We start from the raw sequence: 27,963 nt of genomic DNA, 5'->3' as shown, positions 1-27,963 counted from the left end.
GGATTATTGCGCGCTCCTGTCGCTTTAAAAGGGAGCGCGCCCACAGTTTTTAAAGCTGTCAATCCCCTGCGTCACTACTACACGCTTGTCGCGGGCGAGAGTTGAGTTTACATTCAGGGCACGGAGTGAGAAACACTAATACACACTCTAAACAGCCAAACATACACACATCTCAGGGGAACAGGACAATGGCGTCTGCGAGTGTGGTGAGTCCGCAGCTCCTGGTGTTGAAGAAAATCACCCTGCCGAGGAAGTCATCCTTGGAGAAGATGATGTTCAGGAGAGGCTCGGGGAGCGGCGGAGGGTGCGCATCGGTCACTGCTCAAGGGGAATCGAGAACTCATCCCTTGTCTCCGGGACCAGTGGGAGAAACGGCGGTAAAAGGAGGAATACCCGGTGAAGGATGCAGAGCTTCGGCCGCCCCTGCTGCGCCACGTAGCCCGGACCGGCACAGAAAGGAGGGCAGCACGGATTGCGAAAGGCGCACCACAGGCTGGACACGAACAAGTCAAAGCGGACACATTACCAGTGACTGCAACAGCAACACTGAGTGCGACTCCAACCACAACACAGGTGGTCGGAGGGGATCTCTCATGAGGTCGGGCATCAATGTCATGTCAAGCGCATCGCTTGCGAATGGGCACAAAGGAGCGCAAAGGCGCCGGAACTCGGCACACGGGAGACGGGACTCTCGGAGCGGAGACAGCGGACATCAGAGCATCTCCTCCTCTCCGTCGACGCAAGAGGAGAGCGGCGGTCTCCCGCTGGAGCGCCTCACACAGGGCAGGACCGGAGTCGTGAGGCTGGCCCGCCACGAACGTCCTCGCCGGGAGGCCTGGTCCATCTTCCCTCAGGGGGTGGACCCCCGGGTGAGGACAGAGACGGGAGAAGGACACCGGTTCGAGGCCAAGCTCGTTAAGCAGGCTTGGTGTGATTCCTGTCCTCGTCAGATCACCGCACAGGCACTCAGGTGTCAAAGTAAGTAGATGATGGTCCACCTCAGTATTTTGTCAATTCCCGAACTTCGTGTGGTAGACTTTGACCTGTTGGTCCAATAAGCGACCAGCCTGTTTTGATCAAAACCTCACTTTTTCATATGCTGTAAATCAAACACATACATTTAAATGCCATCAATAGTTGCATCAGTTTGTGTGTTTATTGTCTTTTCCTTTTTGAAACGAAACGGTTAGAAAATACTTCACTGAGGGCAGTTTTGTAATTGGTTTCTGTTACACTGCTGGATTATTTTATGATGAGCATAGGGAGCCGGGAGCTTAACTCTTCCATACTGGTTTCTGTGTGTGTTTGTACACAAAAAAGTGTGCATGTGCCTTTGAGAGTGAGCCAGTATGACGGGGAAGGACATTACTGAGCATTTTGCTCCACAGACACAGCCAAAAACTGTCCATGGAAAGCCCATTATCTTGTCCTTCCAGCTTTGCCTCCCAGAGCTCTCACTCTGTGATTTGCAGCCTCTGCTCAGAGACAGGGAAAGACAGTGTGAGTGGTGCATTTTGTGTAATCCAGAAACACAACGGAAATGTTTGTAAATCTCACAGTTAATTGTGAGATTTACTGTTTGTGTATTTAATGGTATACTTACAGCCATTATACACAGTCAAGTGTAGTTTCTGGGGTCACATGAATACCGCTGAGAGCCGCTCAGGCTCTGATGACATCACTCTCACCTGCACTGCTCTGGGATTCATATAGTTTTGGCCAAGCCAATTTGACCTGGCAGTGTGGATATGTGACTCGAATACACACATGTGCACACATACAGTACAAGTCAAAAGTATATACACACCTTTTACTAGAAACATTGAGTTCAGTGTCTTAGTATCAGCTCCTTTGTCTGCTCTTAGGTGTGTGTATATAGTACATGCATGCACGATGCGTGTCTGTGTGTGTGTCAGTGAGTGCATGCTGCTGCTGACTTGGCATTGTGTCAGCAGCACTCTGTCATGGGGAAGCTGCGGCTGCACAGCAGTTTGAGATAAAGCAAATTGAAGGAGGGATTGAAAGTGAGGGAAGAAAGATAGAGAAACGGAAAGAGGAGAGACGGAACAAGAGAGAGAGAGAGAAAGAGAGGATGACAAGTAGTTGGAAACAGGAATGGTAAAAAATTGTGCAGAGTCAGAGGAGAGGTGGAGAAAGGCAGGATGATAAAAATGAGGAGAGACGGAGAGCTAGGACAAGAGAGATGGGGAGGAAGGAGTGAGGGATAAGGGGAAAAGAACAAGAGTTTGTCCAGCACTGCGGAGCTGTCTGATTTAGTGTGTTATCAGCAAGAGCTCAGTGGAGCGAGAGCAGAGATTACTGAAGCACTATTCACTCACACACACACACACACAGAGTCATGAGTTTCTTTATAACCCAAGAACTTCACTGAGTTTTTTTTTTTTTCTCTCCACTAGTCCGTTTATGGATCAAGCTAATTAGCAGTAGCTTTATGCTGCCAGCAGCCGACCTCTAGAGTAAATTGTCCCTTTTTTTTTTTTCTCGGAAAACATCAGAGGTGAGTGCGGTGTACAGTCATGGGGGTCATTTATGACAAGCAATACAGATTTAGGCATTTCAGGGTATTTTTGCGGGGACAAGCGTAACCAAAACAGCCAAAATAGAAACAGCACGCACACACACATGCTCTTCTTTCAACTACACCCAGCAAATGACAGGGAGTGAGAGAACGGGAAGCCTCGCAACCATAAACAACCATCATTCTATGCCTTTGTCTTGTTGTCTTTAATTCATCACCATGCCTCTATCTGCTTTGGCTTTGCTGCATATGAAGCTTATAGAAAATGCAGCTCGTCCCCCCCCCCCCCCCCCCGGGACAGTAGAGAGCGTTGTGATGTGGCCTTTCCCCACAGTGGAATCTGTCAATCCAGCCAGAGCTCCCAGTCTCATAGTCTGCCGCTTTGTTTTTCGTCATCGTGAAGTCCTTTGACTTTCTTTCCTACTGCTGGCTTTCGTTCGGATTTGTGCTTTTTTATTATCTTTATTGCTCCTCTCGGGAGTTAGATGTAGGTTTGATTTCGCGGTGCGTCCAAGCCACAGCAAGCCCCTCGTTATATGAATAAATACACACTACACGCATACAGACGAGAGCCGAATGTGGCACCAGAGTCTAATGGGGCGTAAAATAATGAAGCATATGACCAACACGTCTGATAAATGTGACAGTCTAGACATTTATGAGCTTTGTATGTCTGCTTTACTGACACTAATCAGGCTCATTTATTCATGGTCTTTTACTCCTAAAAAATGTTGTAAACAGATATTAGAAAAGCAAACTGTACAGGGAAGCTCAGTGTGTAACAGTGATATAAATCTGTACAGTAGATCTGGGTTGTATCCCATTATTGGATGTTGTTTATCACTCCTCTCATGGTTTGATTCGTCATCTCTCCATGTTGTGCCATTGGTCCAGGGAGGCAGGGAGTGAGGGAGGGGAACGGCAGCCTCCTTAATCCCGGCTCAGGGTGTCTCCTGCCCGGGATTATGTCTCCGGGATAGAGAGGTTGGGATTACAGACTGGCAGACAGAGTCAGATGTCAGATTGATATTTAATTAAAGCTTTCAGGGAACCATGCTGTTGTGGCACCCGTGCTCTGTCACAGCAACAGCACAAGACTCTTAGCTTATATACACAATTTGGGGTAACACTTTATCCCCCTATTTAGCATCTCAAAGCAGCATATGAACAATTAAAAGATCATTTATAACACACTATAATGTAGCTATAAGCAGATTTAAGGACATAATGTGTTTATTAGTGTATTTATACACAATTGTAATGTCTAAAATAGATTTAAAGCCACCTGAAGTACACTGTAAGTATTGCGTGTAATCAGACATCATTACATATGACGAGAGCTATGTTGTAATTGTGTTGTCAAGTATTTGTTATTTTGTTCTAAGTGGCCATGTCTCACTGTGTACTTTGATTTGTTATTGGTCTCTGCTCTTTGTGTCAGAGCACTGTACAACAAGGTGAATGTCCCAGAGATCAGAGTTTCTCGAAACTTGATTTCACAACAAGAAAAAGCACAATGAACCATGTTTCTGAGTAATGTAGCTCACGTACACATCTCAGAATTATTTATAGTAGGAATGAAGTATTAACTGTATTCGTGTTTAAACATTTGCAAACAGAGTAGAGATCCTCATCGTTACAGATCATCTACAGCAGCAGATGTGGGGTCGTCTGCTGGTCACCGCAGAGACAGGGATGGACACACACACACCTAAACACACACAAACATTTGCCATAGACCTTCAGTTACCCTCCCAGCATATTCTTTATGCCCCATGGCATTCCTGAACTCTCTATAGGGGATGTATTTTTTTTCTTCCTTAAACTCTTTCTTATTTTACCCCATCCCCTGGTCTGCACAGTACAGGCCTTGTCTCAGGAACCTTCTCGTCCGTTTCACATCGGTCCTCTCAAAGCTCCATTCACAGTGAAAGAAGAAAACACGGGAGGAGGGTTGTGTTAAATGGCTCATAACCTTCTTGTCCCGGCATACCATTGCTGCTGCCGCTCTGCCAGACCTGCGATGGATATAGTTTTAACTAGAATTCAGCCAAAACATTCCTTCTGAGCTCATGTGTTTCAGCTCTCTCCTCACCGTGCATCGCTGCTCTGCTGCATGTATGGCAGAACAGTGGGGATTTTCAACCAGGGCTATATTTAGGTTGCCCTTGGTGGATAGTGATAGCAGGACTGCAGAGGAAGAGGTGGTTAGAGCAGAAAGGACAGGACAAAGACATTCTTAAAAACATGTTAGTTGAGAGAGAGTTAGGGATTTTGGATAATAAGAAAAACGCACCTGACATCATCCAACGTAAACACAACAGACACTGCAGAGGTGATATCAAAGCATAACCTCCTTACGGTATTGCTCGTGATTATGTCATACGCTTGTGAGCGAACATCCTCTTCCTCTAAACTCTTCGATTTTAGAAGTAGGGCAGGAGGAGAACTCCCAGTGGCCCTCTCTCTCTCTCTCTTTCACAGTGCATATTAATAACTGACGGACTGCGCATCACCTCAACCCACACACACACACACACACACACACACACACAAGCACCCAGACACACACTTGATGTGATGCATGTCCTTCACACCGGCAAGATATGACACTGCGGGGTTAGACAGGGTGGCTGAGTCACTTCCCCTCAACCAGGCTGTGGGTTTCACACCGAGGAGACAGAAAAAGCGAGGAGAAGAGGGAAGGTAGCGTGGATAAGCAGCTCTGCAGTGGTTTGTGACATTTCTGCCTCTGTTGTGTGGAGATCTCACCGTGGCCTTCACTACTGAATGAAGTGTATACAGTCGACCGCTGAAGGGACGGGAAAAGGAGAAAGGCTCCTGTTGCTGGAAAGAGAGGAAAGAGGGGGAACAGAAAAGCCAGGATTGGGTTTGCATTTGGGGGTCTCTGTCTCTTTAAGCTGGCTGTTTGTTACTGCAGAGTGTGTGGGTGCTGCAGTAGAGAAAGAGAGAGAGAGAGAGGGGGAGAGAGAAAGAAGGGAGAGAGAAAGAGAGAGGATGAGAGAGCAGTGATAACAGAGAAACGATAGGACGTCAGAGGGACAAGTAGCACAGCAGAGATTCAGGGCTCATGTCCGCACGCTTGGGTGTGAGGAGGAGTGCTGAGGTGCAGGCCAGAGAGGAAAAAAAGAGTGAGGCTAGTAGAGAGGTGAGAGCTTTAGGGAGCGTGTAAGGAGTACAGGTGGAGGGGTGGCAGAGCGAGTGGAGAGGGGGCTGTTTATTCGGAGCGTGGCACCGGTGGCAGAGTGGCTGCGCTGGGATGGCAGAGGGGGGCACTGGGGGGGCTGGCGCTGGGGCAGTCCTCAGAGGGACAGGGGCAGCCAGGGGCAGGACAGGAGGGCCAGCGAGGGCTACGCGCACAGGACGGTGCCTGCCGGATGGTGCCACCATGCTCCATCCATGGCACAGATAGCACCTCTCGTCCCGGAGGAAGGGACAGGGGTTGGGGTTGAGGTCGAATCCGGGGACGTTAAAGCGGTCGGGGTGGGCAGAACATTTCTCGGCCAGGTGTCTCTGCATCTTGAGGAGGTCAGGGGGGATTCGGAAGGGGAAGTCGGCAGCGCCTGCTTTGGACAGGTGTCACGCAGGCTGGGGAGGCTGCTGAAGAGGCTGCCTAAGTCTCGCTCCTGGAGCGACAGCCTGAGGATCCTCCGAAGATCATCCTCCAATGGATCGCTTCTCACCACCTCAGGTATGAAGAGGGGAGGAGAGTGGAGTGTGCGCAAGTGGAAAAACCTGAAAAATGAGATTTAGAAGTTGCGTAAGAAAGCTGATCAGTTTTGTGGTGACGAAAATAGGGGTCAGTATTTTGGAGCAAAGGGGTATGATGAGTAGACACTTTTGCCTTGTGTCAGGATGAACAGGGTTGGCCTCAGAGGCCGGCTGTGGGCCAAAATATTTGGGTATTGTGTGCATCAATCTGCCTATCTGTGAACTGCAATGCCCTCCAGCCCTGTTATTCTTTGTCTATATGCCCCCCCTCTATCGGCTGATCTATGTTTGTTTGCTCTTTGTGTAAGAGCACATAGTGTCTATGTGTCTATGATCATGTGTTAGCAGTGACGACAGAGGCTAAAGATTGGCAGAATAGTCCAGTAAACTGGTAATATTAAAGCAGCAGTGGTGATCTACAGTGAATTTGTCTCTCTCTTTCACGTATATACACACACACAAACACAGAAAATCTACACATTTTTAATCTGTCTAGAAAATCCTATGTAAGTGGATTATCATATTGACTTTCATATTTGTAACAGGAATTTGAGATAAGAGTGAAGCTGCTGGAGGCTGCATGGCATCGATTTTTCCCATGTTTTCTCCAAATAGAGGACTGGCTAATGCAGGATTTTTTGGTGGGGGGGGGGGGGGGGGGGATGATGAATACATAATGTATCATTAACACAAAGTGTGGCTCGAGTGAAAAGAGACAGGGAGCAAAAATGGAGTGGCGCTGCAGAATTATTGATTCATTCACAGCAAGAGACTGACAGCTGAATAAAAACAAGATTTTGCTGCAGCTCTTTAGTGTTTAAGTGTGTGTATGTGTGTGTGTGCGTGCCTGATAAGACCCTGACCAAACATGACTCAGGGAGCTGCTCATCAAGAGCTCATCACTCAACCTGAGTGACATGACGTCACGCTGCGGTCTCAAAAGCTTCAGAAACGTCAACACCAGCTACCGCAGACAGATAATGGATATTTTTAGATGGTGTTCTCTGTAAGGGAACCCAGTCAATCCTCAGTTCCTCTTTCCTTGTGTCTTCTATCTATGATTATTTCCTGCCAAAGTCGTGGTCTTGGATGACGCTTATATAAATATAATAACTTGATGACTGTACTCGCACATATTGTGGCCTTCATTACCAGATGGAGTTTGCTCAGTCGTCATGGCAATGGTTCAGTTATCATCTTGATAGCAGGTGGTTGTATATGGTTCTACACATCACACAATGCCAATTGAGAAAATTCCATTTCATCAGCTGATGAAGGCCATGAGATGTGGCTGAAAGCACCAGAAGAAATATAGTAAATGGACCTTGAGTTAATATTTTGTCAACAGTTTGATTGTTTTATGTGATTTTGCCTACATGTCAAGATCAGAATAATGTTTTTATCGGTATTTTGAAATTGCATGAAGCTGTACAGCCCAGTCCTGCCACACAGATGGTCGAGCAGTTGGAAAATACAGAACACTTCTTGGGAATTTTTGCGATTGCTACAATTAGGTGGCAAACAAACAAGACAACAATAAACTTACAATACTTACAACAAAGTGACATACACTCAGTGTTACTTTCTGTGGAGATTCTGGCGTAAGCAGTCCGTGTGAGGTTGTTCCAAGAGCCATGTTTTGGTTGTTTGGTTGTTATTTCAGAATGACTTCAAGGGCCAAAACAAAAAACAGCTGCTGCTAATCAAGAATGGATTGTTGCTACAATGCATTCTTGATTAACTTACTCATCATGAAAATATTTCATCATCTCAGTTCTGTTAACCCTCAGAAGAGCATCCATCCGAAATTATGATAGGAAACTACTAAATGATGAAATAATGATGTGATCATCAGCTTCAGGAATGTTCTCAAGAGTCAAAAACATACCCCTTTAAACATTCGGCTGCGTCCATTTGCAGCTCAGACGGAAAAAGCCTTTCAAAAACAAATTAAAGCTGGGCTCTGCTCTTGTTTGGTTAATTCTGGGGAGCATCTGTAGCTAGACAGATGGAGCAATTGGGAAAGAGGAAGATAGAGACCCTGCAGTGATGGGGATAAAGAATGTCAGAAATTAAAATATGAAATTACTTCTCACACACAGATGTCAAGGTGAACGGGGTCAGATTTTATTTAGGTTGGGACAGATTTGTTTGGTCATCTCCGGTAGGTCAGCATATGAAGTGCATATCCTGGAAGCTCATTTAGTGAGTAAAGGAGACAGCATGTAAGAAAATGGAAAAAAAGTGTAATATTTGATTTAATGATGGACTGAGAGATGGAAAATTGTAGTATGAGTAGCATGGTGTGTATGTGTATGAGCCACACAGTAGGAGAACATGTATAACTGCTCCAAATGAGCTCTGATGGGATCAGACTGGATAAAGCCCCCCCAAAGACCCCAAAGCTGCTCTTAATTCCCTCGTAAGACCCGCAGAGCTCCCTTTAGGTTCATTAGTGACCGTGTTAATATCTTTGCCCCCACATTATAGCTACCTATCCCCTATTTACCCCCTCCTCCCTTTGTCATCGAGACAATGAGAAAAAAAACAAAATGTCTCTCTCTCAGTCTCTCTATCTGGTGCCATACAGACATCCTCCGTGACCTGAGAAACACCACTAATCTGTGTCTTTATCCTCTCTTGTCTGTCCCACACCCACTGTCTCACAGAAAAAACAAACCACCCACATCCCCTATCTTCCAGCTCTCTTTCTGTCTTGCACATACATACACAAACAGCACTTAGTCCAGTTTTCATCACACACAGCAACATCTCGGGTTACAAGAGATGATGCAGAAACAGGACAATTTTCTGCCTCCTTGGTCTTCCAAAGCACGATGGGAATGGAGAGGAAAAAAACAAAAGAAAGACATTTTGGGAGACAGAAAACAGAAATATAACCGTGGAAATTTTTCCCTCCACAAAGGCAATCTGAGTGCCCTCTTTTGAGAGCATAATTGTCGTCATTTAACGCGCTGAAATCAAAGCTCCTCCTTTCCTGTCTTCCCTCACAGCGGGTGTTATTGACCCAAGTGCAGCAGAGGAAGTTAAGACAGCCACCACATATAGATCTCTACATAGTATAGATCTAAGCTCCGTTATCTCTTTTCCACTGCACTGATGGATTCTCCCAGTGCTGTTCATCTCTCCATCTCTTTCTGTTTCTATTTGCATCATCACCCCTCTTTGTCTGGAGGCAGTGTCAGTTTAAAAGCAGTCAGACTGGAATGATGGGATGAGGGGCCAAGGAAGAGTGTGTGTGCTCATCTCCTGCCATAGAGGAGCAACCGAGGCCAGTCTACCATGGCGAGTGCGACACATAACACCACAGCCCTTCTTCCTGTTGAGACAACGCACACGGGCTGCAGAAATTATGGCTCTGCGCAGTGGGAAGAGATGCTGATGAGTGTTTATGGCTCTACTTCATTACAGTCATCTCTTGGTGTCTTGTCCTCACATGCACATGCGTGTGCGTGTTTATGTGTGTTCACTGTCATTAAATTGTCTACATTTTATAGTAGCTTTATTTCACCAAGAAATGCCTCTCTGAGATTGAATATCTTTTACAGGACTGCCCTGAGCAGCAGCACATAGTAGTTACAAAACATAATACAGACTCAAAAGGAAAGTAAAATAGAAAACCACATACACAAAAATAGAAATACACAAGAACTAAAGTATATCAAGACTCTAAAAAGATATAGTGGAATTATAAAGACCTGTTGATAAGGATAAAAGAATGAAAAGATTCAAAGCTCTGCAGTTCTTAAAAGTATCTTAAAAGGCCAGTCAAATAACACAGTCTCTAAACATTGACAGCTAGATTAACTCGCCTTCATATCATAAATACTTTTAAAAGAGTCCAGTGAAGCAGGTTCTTGAAGTTTAATATGTGATTGAAGCACTTTCCAATCAAAGGGAGCAGAATACATTAAGGTCCTCTTCCCTGGTCCAGTACGGAATTTAAAGGGGACATATTATGCTTTTATGATTTTCTGTCATTTTTATACTGTTATAATAAGGGATGTCTATATTAAACATGGTCAAAGTTCCAAAACTTTAGGTGAACGTATTTAAAAATGTCATCTTGAAGTCAAAAACCAGGGCTTCGACCTGATCTGAACGCTCCGTTTGCAAAGTTACCTCTACTTCCCCATCGAACATCAGATCATTTATGCATTCCCACATATGTCCGTCAGTTCTGTAGCCTTTGTTGCTAAGGTTCTTCCATGGGTTGTTGACGTTGTCCACTCGCATATTTTGCATCAGAATTCTGGCTTGAACATGTATGGATGTATTTGAGAAGTTTATATTTCAAGTAAAGAATGAGAAAAAGATCGTGAGGGGGTCCTTAAAGAAACAGGAGCTAAAACGTCCTGTTTCAGACAGAGGCTGAACTGAGGGGCTGCATTAAGGGCCAGTATGAGATAAATAAGGATTTTTTCTAACTGTAAATCATGCAAAGATATTCCAACAGAGCCCCAGAATATAAATATAGACCTGGAAATGTGCATGAAGAATCAAAACAAAATACAGGAAGTAAAAGGTAGTTCCCATAATTTGGAATATATATAAAATAAGATTGACTATTGAAAATCTACTGAACTGGACCAATGAATGAGTCAACTTTATTATAAAGAATCCAGTGATGGGAGTTCCTCAAACAAAACCTGTTCCCTAAGTGGACCTGAAAACAACTTCTCCTAAAAATCCAGCTGAGGGGAATCTGCCTTTTTTCTTTAAATTCAAGCAACTTCCCCATCTGACGTAACACTGTACTTTCCACTGGTGAATACAGGGAACTCTCTGCAAGTCCGAACATGGAGACCAGAGGGGGATTTTTTGTCTCAGGCACTCAAACTAGTATCATGCTAGAAAAGTCACACAAGAAAAAATCTCCAATTTGCTGACTCCTCGCCTCTCTTACTTTCGCTTTCATGCTTCTCCTTCGTGTTTCTCTCTGATTGTGCCTGTGTCAGCATGTCTGGATAACCTTCAGAGCTCTTCTGGGTCACTGGATCACTGCTACACTTTCTCCACCTGCTCATTAGCACTCACACAGGCATGGCACAGCATCCCAAGGAGGTACATGTGATACTAGGCATGCACATACATCCAGGATACACACAAACTCATGCATATACATAAGAAAACATCTGAATTGCTTGACTTTTACAAGTTACAGAGGCACATTGAAACTACTGAAAGTAGTACCTTAAATGTAACACTTATTATAATCTTCAAACTTAATTCTCCAAATTCAAGTCCATACCTGTGGTCAGTTCAGTGAAAAACAAGGATGTAAGTACAAGACACACTGCCCTTGTCAGCAGAAATATATCATACCACAAATTTCTGTCCAAAATGTTTTTTTGTACAAAAATGCTGAAATGCTAATTTCTCTGCGTGCTAATGTATATGTGTCAGTAAGAGACAGCTTACATTATCAGTGTGGGAATAATCTGGGTCCTAAGTGAACCATGACTTGCTGACAGTGGTGTATCACACGGTAGGTGTGTCTCAGGAAAGTTTCCACCTCTGAGCATTCCTCATGTTTTCCTTAGAGTTCGCCCAGCAGCAATTCCTGTCTTCAAAATGAATTATCAGGTTAACGGTGGAGGGCGGTGTCTTCTCTCTTAAGTCACCACCAGCCAACACCAACACTGATTGCTGTCTTGGGAATGACAGCAGACGCTAAAATGATATGGCTGGCAATTTACAGAGCTTTCGTAGCTTGTGCTAATATCACAACCACTTTGTACTAAAGTTCTTTGAGAAGTTTCAAACGAAGGACAAGTCAAGAGGTTGTGATATGTAGCACAACAAGCAAGCTAGCAGTTATATCTTTTAAACTTGCATTAAATCATTTTTTGGCCACATGGGGGCAGCGGAAACAATCTGTGAACACAACACTGACTTCACATTTTAGGTTGATAAGGCGACTTGGTTAGCATACGGTTGCCTCTCACAACCAACACATACAGAGCAATTTTAGCATTCATTCGGAGTCTTTTTTTTTGGCCAACTGGTGAATGTAACTCCAAAATTCACTCTGTTTTAGTTCTGTTTTTGGTCTCTACTGAATTCTGAGTAAAATATATGGTTCTTAAGCTGCTTAATGCTCCACTATGGCACCAGCAGGTGCCTGGACAGGTAGCATATAGCTTGCTGACAAAATCTGCAGCCAAAAACAATACTATGAGAGTGAACCAAAACAGTAACGTTGTGCACCAGAAAACCAAAGCAATGAGTTGAATGATGCTAAATAGCTCCATAGAGCTTGGAGGAATTGAACAGTCAGGTAATAATTCTCTTTGGTTTTGTCATTGCACATAGTAATTTGATTCATTGTTATTATAAAAATCTAAATTGTAGCTGCTTTAAGTTTGGTTTATATTCAAGTGAAGGCACAGTCTCTAACCCAGGATAAAAATGGGTAGAGTAAATGAAGGAAAACATGGCAGGAAAGGAGTTTCTTTCCTCCTTTCCCCTTTGTGTTTCCTTTTCTCTTCTCTTTCTACAGTGACCTCTAAATTTTCATGAGCAGAATATCCCTTATCTGAACCCTCCTCTTTCCTAGACACATCCCTGCTGTCAGCGATACTCTGCAGCCCTTCCCTCTCAGTCTCCCTCTGCCAAACCTGTGTCTGTCACACACACACACACACTTATGTCTTTCTCTCTCAATGCAGTGACCTCTAAACTGTCACAACCAAGGTATCCTTTATCTGAACTTTCTTCCTTGCTAGACACATCCCTCCTGTCAGTAAGCCCTGTCCCGTTTCTCTTTACACTTCTTCTTATCCATGCTTCTCTGCGTTACTGAATTTCAGCAATCAGGCTCACTGTATTCCAGCTTGTGCAAGATACATGAAGCATTTAATTCCTAAACAATGAATTTGTAAAAAAAAATCCTGCAGTTCTGGGCATGATATCGGTGATTATTTTAAGGTTCATAACTAATTAATAACTCAAAAAGCCTCCATATAGCATTCTACCAGTGACCTTATATAAGCAAGCTCTTCTCTTTCTACAGTGGTCATCAAGAAGCTTGTTACCATGGTTACAGTGCTGATGCTGCGTGTGAGAGACGCAGTGTTGTCCCTCTCTGTGTAGGATACAGACAGAGCCACTACTATCAGTAGACAGGAAAACAACCAGGCTTAGCTTAGCTCATACATGCAGGAAGGACAGCATTGACTGCAGCAACCAAGAGGTGCACTAGAAAACTACACAGCAAATATTTTTAAGCAAGTAAGCGACAGTTGAAATGATTTAATGTTTTTATTTATTTATGTTGTACGGAGTTTTATTTAAGAGGCCTTCCTGTATGAGGACCATAAAAAGGGATCTGACTCAGAGTTTCCCCCAAACTGGAGTCCTCTCTTTTATCCATGTGGTTTTAAAATCTCTCTTTTTTATTTAGCACAGATTTTACCAACAGAGATGTCAGATGTGAGGCTGTGCGTGTCACTGGAAAGCCTCTGGGTACAATAAAGTCTGCACAGCAATAACAAGCCAAGGCTGTCATATGTGGAACCAACTAAAAATTAAAGTACAACAGTCTGGGGAAGTTCTGGGGGAAGTACGTAAATCTATTCTTTTCTGGCTGAGCTGTAGATGGGAGTTGACCGTGCCAGCGCTGCTATACTGATACACTTTGTTGGCCTTGAATGTATAAGTGGACTGTCCATTGTTATAAAACATTATGTCTATTACATCGTGTGTTTGTTTCTGTTATGTTCAATGCTGGACTTTGTACAGTAGGTCCATTATAAATTGTGTAATGTCTCTGCACCAGAAGATATCATGTTTCTTTGAGACAATGGTACATAGCAAAACATTCCCTGCCATCTGTAGTAAATGAGATGTAACAACAGAAGTGGATCTCAAAGTTGCAACCTACAAAAAGTAGTTGCTCAACTAATTTTCCATGTTATAACAATAAGTTGAGAGGTATATTTTATGTGTGCAGAATTAAATCTAGATACACTAGATAGGTGTTGTCAGTTACTTTCTTTATAGTCTAATAACTTGTAGGTGTGAGTCTGGCATTAGCCACTAGATGGAGCTAGTTTGATATGTAAAGGAAGCTTTTGCAGGACTACATATGTTTGATTCAATGAGTTTGTTTAGGCTATCTAGTTTAACTTTCACACTTACAGTTGACTAAACAACATTCCACTCTCTGACACGAAATAGCATGGAGGAATATTGTCAATACACAAACTGTTGGATCGGTGTTTGACAGTGTTTCATTCACTACTGCTAACTAAGTATTACTCTTTTCTCTAATTGGTGTGTTTTTGTGCTCATCAGACTGCAGCTACACCTGTCACCTGGAGTGTGAGAGTCAGGTCCAGGTGGACTGCAACCAGAGGGACAGGAAAGAAACTCCATCTCCCAGAAGCCATTGCTCCACAGCTCATCAGCACAAGGTGAGCATTTCATATACTAATAGTGTAACATACTGTATTAGTAGGATTAGACTTACACTGATAAATAGCACAAACATTCATCTATGATTTACTGTAGTGTCAGTGTTAGTGTGTGTGTGTGTGTGTGCGTCGTGCAGAGGTGTACATGAGCCAGGACTGGGTAAGGCAGGGTTCATTCTTTTAGCAAGCCTTCAGTTTTACATAATCATCCTCCTCTTGCACAACATGCCTCTCATCCTCCTCGGCTGTCTGCTTACGAATTTATATATGCACTCATTTGCTTTTTTTGGTCACAGAATGTTCCCGGGACAGAATATGCTATGTCACATCAGCATCCAATGTACCTTCCTCTCTCTCCTCTGCCTGTTCTCTTACTCTCATGGCTTACGCTCCTGTTGGTAGTCTCCCTGCAGCCTCTGTCCTGCAGTGTGCAATTGATTTATTCAATCAGTGATTTCCTTACTTCCTCAGCTTCTTGGATTGTTCTGTGTGCTTGTGGAATATTTCAGTATTTTGAAATATAACAAGGTGTCAAGTGACACAGTTGAAACTGATCGGCGATTCAAGAACCAAAAAAAAAAAGACTTTTGTACATCAAATCTGAAATTTCAGCCATGCTTCCATACTCTCATACTGTCCGAGACGTGAGATATATCTACCAATACAGTAATTATGTAAAATTCATCCTCAAAATAATACTGCTCCCACTCTTTGTGTAAGCACGTGTGTGTGTGTGTGTGTGTACAGGATTCTGCTCTTGGCATCCCAGCCTCAGTCACCCACGCAATGTGGTCCAGCACACACACGCACACACACGCACACACACACACACATCATGCATGAGAGAGAGCTGGATAACCCTGCAAGCTTGCAGCAGAATGTTGGCAGCTACTCTGTGCCCAAGGGGGCAGATAACACAAAATTAGATCCCTGGTGATGTGCCAGGTAGTACTCTGCTTCTAGAAAGAATGAGCAAATACACACAATCATGCTGACCTGAAACATGTCAATGGAGATGGCAAGAACTGAAGCAAGAGAGGATAATGTCTGTTACTAAATGTCTTTGTCTGAAGTGCTACTACTCTCAGCAAGTTAAACGGGTGTGCAGATGAAGATAATGAGCTAAAAGTCAGAATTAAGCGAGCGTTGATGATGTCATGTCTTGGAGGTATATGAACCAAGAGCTGACACTCCCGTTTGGCTCATAGAGGACATTTGTGCTGCAGACAAGAGGAGAGATGACAGTTTATTTCCTGCGGTTCCCTACTCTCCCTTTTGCTCGCCATTATAGCTGCTCCTCTGTGTGTTGTGCAGTTGTATTCTCTTTCTCCTTTATCTTTACGGGTCCTTATTATATGTGCATCAGCAGAAATTGATCCCCTTTCCCACCAATACGCACAGACACTGCTGCAGTCACACATACATGAAGCACACAGACCTGGTTTCATCGACTTGAAGCCAGCAGGAGTGTCGTTTAGTGTGTGTGTGTGTGCGTGTGCCTGCGTGCGTGCGTGCGTGCGTGTGTGTGTAGCATCCCACCCCCTGTGTGCGCCCTTCTCCCGTAGTGATTACACTGATGGAAGCGAGGAGCAGAGCTGCAGGTAATCAGTCTTCAAACCTGACAGACACCCGATGAAATGATGACATACAGTCCCTGCCATCCTAAAGCTCTCCTGCAGCATATAGGTTTACGTACAGTGTAATCCTGTCTGAGTAGATTTTAAAATCATATTACACACACAGAAACAGCGTGTGCAGACAGATGCACGTATGCGCAATCAATCTCAGCGGTGACGGGGGGCATTAGCAGCTTTTTGATGAGAGGGTCACTGGCGGAGTCAGAGGGCAGATTGAAGGGTCAGTGTAAGGTTAGAGGTCGCTGTAATCTCTATTGTGAGGGCAATCATTCATTATTTTCTTGATCTCACTTTAAGTACCACAAGCCCACCTCTCCACCAACAAACTACTGGTGATAGTGCAGCTGTGGAGTTTTTCTGCACTGTATCTTTCCCTGATTGGCTTGACTTTTAACAGATTAGTCCTAATTATAGCATGGGTCTACATAAAACCCACATGTTTACGATGGTTGTGATGGTTTCTAGTGAATCTCTGCATGCTGCAGCAGAACGTCACAAGCAGAGCAGCCATCTTCCCCAGTCTCTACGCTGCTTCCTGTCAGTGCAATTCTGCTGCTCTCATGTATGTAAAACAGGAGCTGTGAGACTTCATATCTCTCACTCATCAGCGTTTCTCTCTCTACTTACCCATGTCTCTCTCTATCTCTCCCTCGCCTTCTGTAAGAGGAAGTGGCCGTGCTCTGCAGGGTGCAGTAGCTCGCAGGAAGAGAGAGAGAGAGAGAGAGAGAGAGAGAGCAAGTGGAGGGAGAAAGGGGGAGGGTGTTTGCACTCAACCACAGATGGTTGAGCAAGGCTGCAAGAGAGTGAGGGAGGAAAACGTACAAAGACAGAGAGAGAAGAGAGGAGAGGGAGGACAAGAGTAAGAATGAGAAGCTGAGTGGGAGGCATCTGTCTCTCTGGTAGTATTGCCAAAGCAACGGATAGAAGTGGAGAGAGGAGGAGCTCAGGGTTTGTGAGCGTCTTGTCGCTGCAACCAAAAGATCTTCTGTCGCTGTTTACTCTGGATGGATGCTCACACACATAAACGCCGGCATAATTGAGCTGCCGCTGCTCCTGCAACAACCGGGGACTTGAACCAGACCTGTAGCCGTGTGTTTGATCGCTGTTGTGTGAGACACAGAACAGGACGAAAGCAGGATGTGGTATTGCCTACATGTCTGTATGAGCGTTTGTTTGCGGGTATAACAGGTGCTCTCAGGTGATCAGCGTTAACTTGAAACCAAGCTGTAAACTGACTCCATAATGCCAGTATGTGCCTGTGTGAGACAGTTACGTGCTGTGTATGAGCGTGTGCATGTTTAGCTGCGAATGACCAGGTGCATATATGGTATCTGTGTGTGTGTGTGACACCGGCGTCAGAGCAACACACACACGCATCAGGAGGAAGTGACACGTCTGTACTCGCTCTCGGATTTCCTGGTCCCCTCTCCGGTGGCACGCCAAGCGCCGAATCTGAGTCAAGCTCACCTGTCTCGCCCTTACAGGTGGGACTTAAACTCTCTGGATGCCTCAGCAGAGGAGCACTGCCTTTTTCCTGGATGAGCACAGGACGGTTACATGCGTGTAGACTCTGACCGTGGCTGAGTGTCACATCAGCCCCGCATTTTGAGATAAACCAACACTTCCTCAAGCCCTCAGCGTGCTGGTCTGGTGCTGCTGAGCTGGTGCCAGAGGACATCCCCGGACCTCTCCATGACTGTCAACACAGTGCTGACCCCCTCCATGACTAGCAGTAACAGTATGAGCAGCGGGTACTGCAGCCTGGACGATGAGAGCAGTGAAGACTTCACTTTCTTCACAGCCAAGACCTCGTTCTTCCGCAAGCCCAAGCATGCAGCGAAGGTACAGAAACGTTACAAGACTCTGACACATAGATTGATTATATGATAGGGGTAAAACAAACACAGATGGGTCAGGCAGATCGTGTTTCACTTGGGCTGAGAAACAAACTGCCATTTCTATCAAAAACATGCATCCAAAAAGCAGAAGTATTAAGAGGAAGTGGTGATGTTTGTGCACGCCTTAGTAGGCCTGTAGGTGTGTGTGTGTGTGTGAATGTATGTGAGAGTTTAGGAAGAGGTTACTCTCATACATCTATTGTGTAACATTGATCTGCCGTCCTGTCAGCCTTGTTCATCAACCTTGATGCCTTTTGGCAGCTCGTTTATCATGTGAGTGGCTAGCATAGATTTAGCATCATAGTCTGAAAACACTATTTAGAGGGTGAAGGCGAGAATGTTCCGGATCATACTGCTGGGTGGTTTCATCTCAGACTGTTAACAACAGTCAGCAGAGATAATGCGTTTGAAGTGTTTTAACACAGATACAGAGTTAATGACAGCCTATAGATTCCATAGAGGCTTCTTCTCTACAATGCGTGGGTGAGGTTTCTGTGGAAACTAAGCTGGTACTTTTGCATTAGAATGTGTTTGCATGTGTGAATGTGAATGTGTGTGTAGGGCAACTACTTAACTGTAGCAAACCATTTTCCTTGTTACCATAGCAACTGATGGTTTTGTTAGCACTCTGTACACACTTCCTGAGATTTGGTTTTGGTCTACGGTACATTTGCACGTAATTGTGTCATGTTCCAAAACAGCATTATATACTACTGGCTCTGCAGGGTGTTAGGTGCTGCTTCTTTTGTTGTTGGGGCTTGTGCCATGGTGCACAGTATGTGATTGATTGATTTTCTATAGCAGAACAGAGAGAAAGGATAAAAAGAATGAGAGTATCTAAGTGTTTCTGGTTGAAATGACTTAAACTACGTTGACATTTACATTCATGCAAACATGCTGAGCCCTCTTCTTTCTGCCCTTGTCCTGGCAGTGCCTTTGGTGTCTGATTTGGAGAAGGTATAATCTCTGAATAATTGACCAGCTGTGTTGTCAGCGTGTGGAGTTAGGGTTGCTGCCATGCTGAGACAGAAGGGTATTGGGGTTAGCTTGTTTGGAGCTGCCAATGCAGATATTGCCAGCTGATGGAGCCTTATTTCTCTGGTAGCCCAAGGAAAATGGTTTGAAATATAATATTAGCAGCACTGTCAGCTACTGAACAGAGGAGGTAATGGCTTTCCATCCTCAAACTGCTAAGAGTCTTCTGAGCAGAACAGCTAAAAGTATCCCTGCAGTGCACTGCATCTTCCTGGAGCTAGTGTCCTGTTTTTTTTCCCCCTCTGTTTGAATATGAAAAGGAGATATGCAAAGAAGTGTGTGGCATTCTGTGAACAGAGGTACTTTGTATATAAGGCATTCAATATCGGTCACTGTGTAAAGCCTGCTTGTGCCCACTTACTTAAACAGACACACATCAATACACACAGGGAGACACTTACATTCATCAAAACTGTGAAAGGGGACTTCAGATCCTCTTTTCTTTATGAATTATTTCCAGAGCTGAGCCTTTTGCTCCAGATAAGCCGGCCAGCTTTAATGTGTTTTGTGTGCATGTATGTGTGTGTGTGTGTGTGTGTGTGTGTGTTCACTGTAGAGTAGTGGGTATGTGCATTTTTCTCTGGTCTGCTTTATGATGCAGTGTAAATGAACGAGGTACATCACTTTTGGTGATATAAGATATATTCCCACATACACATGCAGGTTGCACACCATATAGACAGCCTCATACATAATACACAGCACACATCTGACAACACTGGTCGGAAACAAAGATTGTCTGTTGTGTGTAGAGGTGGACTCAATATTGTACTCATGTACTGTATTACAGTAAGTATTGTTTTGAAGCACTGGTGCTTAGCATGAGTATTTCTATTTTTTACAACTTTACACCTACTCCTACACTACTCTGCATTTCAGATACACTGTCAGATATCAGATTTTTAAGTGTATTACTTTTTTTTCTGAGGGAGTGTATGTGTGTGTTTGTGGGCATGCATTTGTACTTGTATTACTCATCTAGTGGGGACATAAACTGTTTACATAGTCACGTTGTGGGGACTCACCTCACAAAGCAAGTCTCCATCATGTAAATAATTAAATTTTAGGGTGAAGACTTGGTTTAAGGTTAAGGTAACTAAGGCATGTAGCGGTTAATGTTAGAATAAGGGTGTTAGAAGTGATGGAAACACGACTGCGTGTATGTGTGTACTCTTGGCAGTGGCACACAGCAGTCTCTGAGCTGTGAAATAGAATCAGTGTGTGTGTTCCCGATCATGCGTCTCATCCTCGACACTTGACCCAGTAAAGGCGTTTTATTCAACTCACGCTGTGATCAGTATGTGTGTGTGTGTTTGTTTTTGTGCGTTGTGTGCATGTACATGTCCATTTGTTAAAAATATGTCCACATTACTTATTTTGTATCATCTGAGTATTGTGAGTTTAGTTCTTACAGCACTCTTCATGTCCTCAGACTTACTGGCCAGTTGTAATGGATCCCAGAGTCTACTGTTACCTGAAGATCACGATCACAATCATACACACACACACTTGCAGGTTTGACTGACAAAGTCAAGAGTGACTTCAAGTTAACAAAAATGTGGTCAGATAATACACACGCACGCACACATACAGGTTTGGCACACAGATTAATACCGATTACTTAGCAGAGACATTTCAAGCAGTCATATGACCTCTCTTGTCTGATCTCATCAGAGTGAGAGCATCGACAATTACTCATGTCACCCCGAGCAGTGCGTGTGTGTGCATGTTTGCGTGCATGTGCAGCATGCACGCAAACATGCATGTGTTTGTCACCCTTATGTAACAAGCCTGAAGCTTACACATTTAAGCTGCCTTACATCTTTCTGAATCACTCTAATAAGCTGGATGACATGGCCTGCGTCTATCTCCGTCACCTGCAGTGTCATTACTGGCAGGAAGGTGACAAAACATTTGGCTGGAACACTTATTTTCAAATATTTTAGTTTGAGTCATCATATGACTTGAGTAATGAGAACATATTCGTACATCGGCTGTGTCATCATGTGCTTTGTTTACTAGGGTGCTCCGTGCCACACAATATGTCTGTTCAGTGACAATTAAAGAAATAAAGTGTGAAAATGAAAGTTTGTTGGAGCACTAAATACTGCAAAACCTGTTGGTTTGGTGTATGAGATTGGAAAAGTTTAGACAAAACACATAAGATACTGCTTTAACCTACAATCAGATAACTTGCTATGTTTCCCCAAGAAGTAAAAACAGTCTTGTTACCTTGCATATTGATAGTCATTAGTTAACATAAATAGTTAACATCTGCAAACAATGATCTATTGTGGGAATGTGAAGCACTTTCATGTCGTAAATTAGATCACTTCACAAGAACATTGACCAAGGTGCTAGTTCCCCTATAAGAGAGATTAACCACAGATAGTCCATGTGAGGACTGCGCAATCGTACACAGCGTTCACATCTTTCTGTTTCTGTCCGTGTCTTGCCGGTCATTCGCTTCTCCATGGCCTGGTCCAAGTCAGGGTGGTGTCCCAGGACTTTGTGGAACTCACAGGGGCGGAAACTGCACTATTGTCCCTCTCTATTGTCCTCTGGCCAGTGGTCACTCTCACTGGTATGCAGAAAGGGAGGGCAGGGCAGGGCACTGCCTCGGATACATTTAGAAACTCTTATACAAACACAGGAATTCCTGCAAGGTTCTTTTTCACTTTGTTGCCTTTGACTAGGAAGGAATTTTAGATGCTTGTCAACTCCTCCATAGCCCTCAGATTCTTTCCCTAACCTCTGATTGCACTGACTGTACACACTGTTATCAACAGAGTTTCATTAAATGGATGGGTTATTTTAGTATTTGGAGACTAGGGTAAGGTAGGGTTGCCTCCTAATTAAAAGGGATTTCAATGACTGATTTTGGTTTTACTTTGCCATAACAGACTTGGCTTCTTTCACTGTAGTTTCAGTGCAGTGTGGGTGTTTACCATGATAGCAGGGGCATAATTGCACAGAGGAGTGGCTGATAATAAGCACAGAAGAGAGATAAAAGCAGCAACAAAAACAGCGAGCTATGTTGCAAATCAAGTCATACATGCAAGCACATTCTGAGTCCTGACATTTATCTCTAGCCTTGAATTTTAAATGTTATAATGTTATTGTGTGTGTGTGTGTGTGTGTGTGTGTATAATGTTTATTACCACAAGGTGCCCCAGTCTATATGCGTGCATACACACAGATACACACACATACGCTCATGCACACTGCCTCTGTGTTTAATGAAATGGTGACTTCATCACACAACCTGAGGACTCCCCTACAGAGATGATTCCTGCCCTGCATTTCTCTTTCTCTCACGCTCTCTCACACACACACACATAGTCTCTCTCTCTCTGCCCCAGAAAATGCAAACGAACAGGAGAAAGAAGAAAAAAAAATGCTATTGTGAGATAGAGAGGATGCATCCCTGTACTATAAATAACCCAGTCAAACTCTGTGTTGCTAAGGCTGGCTCAGCAGCCTCTCTTTCATCATTCCTTACCCCTTACTCGCTTCTTTCACTGCCTCCCTCCTCTTTGACTCCCCCTCTCCCTCCCCTTTCTCTCACATTACTTTTTCTGCCATCTGTCTCTCACTCTCAGTCACAGAAGGAAAATGAGTAAGAGTAAAAAAAGAGGCAGCTCTGTCAATGTTCTTGTGCTGTGATGCTGAATGTGTGATTTGCTCCATTCACAACATTTCCTGTACCCATGTAGAGCACACGAGCTGAAGAGTTGTGTAAGCATGCTGAGGAGGAAGAGATAGCAAAGTGTCTCCATGAATCCCCATCAGCTACAGTCAGAGCAGCAGCTCTTCCTCTCAAGGCGTATAAAGATGGAGTCTAGCATTGTTATCTAGGAAGACCACAGAGTGCAGGGACCAGGCAAAGATGCTGCTGAGTATAGTTTTAACCAAATATGACACCTGATATGTCAGTCAGTCCACTTTTAAGGTGCACAGAGTGGAAGGGCTACATATGATTATATCTTTTCATAAACTTGAGCAAAGCAAGCAAGAGTGTTTGTTTTCAACACAACTGATGTGAGAGGTAGCACCATCTGCTGGTTAAAATGGAGCAGTGATGATACCAGTATTCTTGACACTTTTATTACTGACTTTAATGCTCTCTCTCTCTCTGCCTTACAGACGCATGAGGCAAAGGAGGAAGAGGAGAGAGGGACAAAAGACCTGTCGGAGGAAGAGGTGCGGACCAGGATAAATGCATATAACGCTCAAGTCTCTGAGAATGGCATGAAACTGGTGAGTTTTGAGCACATTATTGCTGGTGAATGTATAATGTCAAACTAACAATGGAAGTGGATGTTTCGAGCTTCCTCGCTTTCTTAATTTCATGAATAGAAACAGGAAGTTGAGCTGGGGCACAGTGTTGCGAGAAATAATACAAAAGTAGGATATCAGTATGAAAGAGATCAGTGGTATTGATTAGAATTCTCATCCACAATAAAAGGTGCACACTGAAGTCATCATTAAGGATACATGATTTCTCAGAAAATGTCAAATAGAAGAATGTACATTTTATGTCTGTTGGTTTTTATTGATACAGTAAATATGTAGTGAAATAAATCAATTTTCCATGTTTTTGTGACTCTAGCAGCTAGCAGCTAGCCTGGCTATGTTTGAAGGTAACAAAATCAGCACCTTGAAAGCTCACTAATTAACATGTTATAACTTGTTTGTTTAATCCACACACAAAATAAAGTGTAAAAAAAAAAAAAAAAAAAAAAAAAAAACAAGTTGTGGTTTTATAGGGGATTTGCATGGGTCTATTTCTTAGAGAGGCGCAGGTACTTTCCAGAGTATTATGTTAATTAGTGGGCAAAGTAAATGCTGGTAGGCAGATTTTTTTAACCTTTCGACAGAGCCAGACTAGCTGTTTCTCATTCTTTATTGTTTTTGTGCTAAGCTAAGCTAACCAGCTGCTGACTGTAGCTTCATATTTAGACATGAGAGTGATATTAATCTTATCATCTAACTCTCGATAAGAAAGAAAAAAAATGACAAACTGTTCCTTTAATGACCCCCATTCAGTACTTCCTTTCAGTCCCACTGCACTATAATACACATATCAACACTGACATGTTATCCCCTCTTGATGTCTGTTTCTTTCTCTCTCTCTGTTCCAGGCTTCAGACGGATCTTACACAGGTTTCATTAAGGTCCATCTGAGGCTCAGTCGACCAGTCACAGTCCCCGCTATAGAGGCGGAGAGCACAGAGGGAGCATCCAGGCAGACGGGTGGCCGCAACCGAGCACCGTCAGAGGACCACAAAGGGACGGACTGTGGGCAGAGTGAGAAGAGAACATCCTTCTACCTACCAAGCGACTGTGTTAAGCAGCTCCACATCAGCTCTGTGACCACAACCAGACAGGTCATCGAGGGCTTGCTGAAGAAGTTCATGGTTTTGGACAATCCCCGCAAATTTGCATTGTACAGGCAGACGCACCGAGATGGGCAGGGTGAGGGAAAAACACTCCTAGTTGCTGGCTCATTCACAGAAAACACCAGATGAAATAGACAGCATTGAAAAAATGTTTTTTTTCTCTTTTTGTCAGATCTGTTCCAGAAGCTTCCTCTGTATGAGCGACCTCTTCTTCTGAGATTGATAGCAGGGCCTGACCCGCTGCAGCTCAGCTTTGTCCTTAAAGAAAATGAGACTGGAGAGGTGGAGGTGAGAGAACACACATTCACACATTTTGTCATATTTTTCTCACGCTCAATTCAATTCTTACATTCTTTATCTGGCATGAAAGGGGGAATTACAGGCTGCTGAGGCGATATACAGTTTGAGAGACGTTCATAAGGCTAGTAACAAAAAAGTAATAATTATGTGCAATAGTGTAATAATCTGTTTCTTCAACAGTGGCATGCATTCTCTGTCCCTGAGCTACAAAACTTCCTCGTAATCCTGGAAAAGGAAGAGGCAGAACGTGTGCGAACAGTGGAGAATAAATACTCTGTGTACCGACAGAAGCTACAGCAAGCCCTACAAAAACATGACCCCTGACCCCCTCACCTGTTACCTTATGACCTCAACCCAGGGAGAGACTGACCCTTTGAACGCTGACCCCTCAAGACCCCGTGATCTATTCAGAGACTGGAGCCGGAGCTGAACTTGTCTCCAAACTCCACATATACACAAAAACATACATGCACACACATCCACAGATGCATACCCTTTCTCAGGACGCATACAAGTCCCCCCCCCCCCCCCCCAGCCCTCTACCCCCACCCCCACCATGCATACATTGGCTCCCTGAGGAGAGAATTAGGGGGTTGAAAGCGACGCGAAAGGCTGCAGGGTGTGTGGACTGCTAGCAGGTCTTCATTGCCAAGGACACACACACAGAAAGATCTGTAACTCCAGTTTGAGATCTTATTTGGGACTGAAATGAATCAGTGGTGTTTTTAAAGACTCCCTCTTCTTCTTCTGCTACTGCTGCTGCTACTGCTACTGCAAGTGTTACTTATGCATGAGTCTCTCTCAGCTCATCCCCCTCCCCACCTGCACACAGAGTTAGAATTAAAACAGAAGGCATGATTCCCTTTTCAGCATCTCTTTGGAATGGACGGACAATCATACTGAGTGTTTGTTTTTTTGTTTCTTTCATTGAAAGTTTGGAACTGATGTATAGAATCTCACAACGAGATGTATTATTTTTGTTGCTGGAATATGAGATGTGTGGATTTGTGCGAGAGGTGTTTAGAGTGCGGGTTCGAGCACTGTCTTATCAGTGCTGATGCTTAAGTAAGAAGAGTTTTGAGTAAGGTGTTAGAACAGAGAGGAATGCAAGGGTAAGAGAGCGAAATCCATTCTCTGATTTTTCTCAGGGAGCATGTGTTGAGCAAAGAGAAAAGAAGGAAAGAGAAGCCTCTTCCACCTTAAACCATCCCATTTTAGCCCACTTGGTCCAAAATCTCCACCTGTTGTATCTGTTTTTATCATCTCACATTCCAACTTTAACAAAAAGGCTGTCAGGTGCTTCGCTGACAGAGAGATCTTCAATCAGACCCAGTTACCACCCCTCGCCCTGCTCCTCCAAACAAACAAACACACACAAAACTAACCTCTCCTCAGATGATAACTGTGATTTCATCGTCATTTCTCCCTTCTTAAATCCTGATCTCACCAACCTTGCATGAACTCCACCTGCAAATGAAGCCCTCTGAGTGAGGTGATCCACATACCTTTACCGACTTATCATTTTCCTTTTACTGTCCTTGACACATGGCTTGTATTTGAGTGTGAGAGGATTTTTTTTTTTTACACCAAAGCTCAGAGGGACAGATCTATTGAGAGGATTTTAAAGTGATGAGAGATTTTTATTGAATTAAAGGTGGTGTATGTAAAAAAAATGAAACCAGCTTCTGTTTTGCACATGTAGATGCAGGTCACTGAACAGCCCACAACGGGGCTGGGCATGCATTTCTATTTTTCTTTTCTTCTATCTGCACACCTTCCACCCTCCCCACACCCCAAAAAAACACACAAAAAATATATGAAATTCATGATAATGGCTATGATGTACCAATGATGTGTTTGCAATGCATATGTATTATGTAGACACTGGAAAAAGAGTAACAAGGTTTAACTTTGTTGTTGTTACGATGAATATCAATATTCTTATTCTTTTGGTATCATTCCTTCTGGTTGGTGTGTGTGTGTGTGTGCTCATCTAGGGCAGTGAGGATAATGTGAATAGTGTTTTATATAATGAGTGTCTGTGTGTTATCAGCGCTCCCTCATTTGGCCTCACTTATTAAGTATTAAAACATGCATTGATATGCATATGTAATATACTACATTACAACTGCAAATTAGGTTGTTGGATAAAAAAAAAAAATATTCGGCATGCACGTATCATCAAATTAATGCATTTAACCAAAGCATTTAAACAACTTTCACATACTCATATGTTCCGTCATTTATTTCGTAGAAAAACTGATAAATGAGGCCAATTGTCCATAAGCACATGCTTCTCAGTCAACCCAAAACGTGCTCATTTTTTTAGCACCACCACCCAAAGCCCAAGCTGTTCCTGCTGGCAGTGCCTTTTGTTTCATGTGCCCCTGTGTACCTATGTACAGAGTGTTTCTGCACACAGGTGCCTGAGTGTATGTATGGGTGCTTTTGCATGTGTGCAAATTTGTGTTCGTTGGGTGGTGTTGTACATGTCATTTTTCTTTCTGCCCCTTACCCTTAACACTCATTTGTCTTTCCAGCCTACCTTACATGTATGTGCGTATGTGTGTGTGTGTGTGTATGTATGTGTGTGTGTGTGTGTGTGTGTGTGGTGTATGCCGTCTGCGTGTTATTTATTTCATGGTTCACACCATCCACATGTCAAAGGATGTTGAGACTTAATGCTTTTTTGCAATTTATTTTGTTTTATTTGAAGAAGTGTGTATAAATATATCAGTAGAACTGTACAGAATATCAAAATGAAATAAAAAGATCATCCCTTTATGGAAATGTTCTTGTGTCTGTATCCTTGTGTCTGTTGCTCCTACATGGTTTTATTGGAGGCCTTACAGCGGTATGAAACCTTGCTCGGGGTCATGTTGCTGAGACCTCTTTTGCATTTTAAGTTGACTTATATTTCAGTGTTTCTCTACGTCATGGCTCACTGTGTGTAGGTCTTCGGCTTGAGCAGAGACACGCTTC

At 43.6% G+C, this 27,963-nt stretch overlaps 1 protein-coding gene across 2 annotated transcripts; it reads left to right on the top strand.

The window, feature by feature from the left end:
- Positions 1 to 27,771, top strand: rassf5 (Ras association domain family member 5). 2 transcript variants are annotated; one of them, XM_067587722.1, is made up of 6 exons: positions 1 to 978; positions 14,591 to 14,709; positions 23,426 to 23,539; positions 24,424 to 24,757; positions 24,854 to 24,969; positions 25,162 to 27,771. In XM_067587722.1, the coding sequence occupies exons 1-6, from the start codon at positions 189 to 191 to the stop codon at positions 25,303 to 25,305; spliced, it is 1,617 nt and encodes a 538-aa protein (XP_067443823.1). In that variant the 5' UTR covers positions 1 to 188; the 3' UTR covers positions 25,306 to 27,771. The 2 variants fall into 2 exon arrangements, with proteins under 2 accessions (XP_067443823.1, XP_067443824.1); XM_067587723.1 differs by lacking the exons at positions 1 to 978; positions 14,591 to 14,709 and adding an exon at positions 17,134 to 18,188.
- Positions 27,772 to 27,963: the final 192 nt, after the last annotated feature.

This window comes from Thunnus thynnus, chromosome 4 (genome assembly GCF_963924715.1).
Source record: "Thunnus thynnus chromosome 4, fThuThy2.1, whole genome shotgun sequence".
Taxonomy (NCBI): domain Eukaryota; kingdom Metazoa; phylum Chordata; class Actinopteri; order Scombriformes; family Scombridae; genus Thunnus; species Thunnus thynnus.
Note: the sequence above shows the minus strand (reverse complement) of the source record. Positions and strands in the feature narration are given on the sequence as shown.

What these genes read in the sequence shown, in the direction of transcription:
- rassf5 (XM_067587722.1), top strand. Translation starts at nt 189, where the DNA reads ATGGCGTCTGCGAGTGTGGTGAGTCCGCAGCTCCTGGTGTTGAAGAAA. An exon ending in CTGAGAATGGCATGAAACTG is followed by an intron (nt 23,540 to 24,423) that starts GTGAGTTTTGAG and finishes TCTCTGTTCCAG; the next exon opens with GCTTCAGACGGATCTTACAC. An exon ending in GACGCACCGAGATGGGCAGG is followed by an intron (nt 24,758 to 24,853) that starts GTGAGGGAAAAA and finishes TCTTTTTGTCAG; the next exon opens with ATCTGTTCCAGAAGCTTCCT.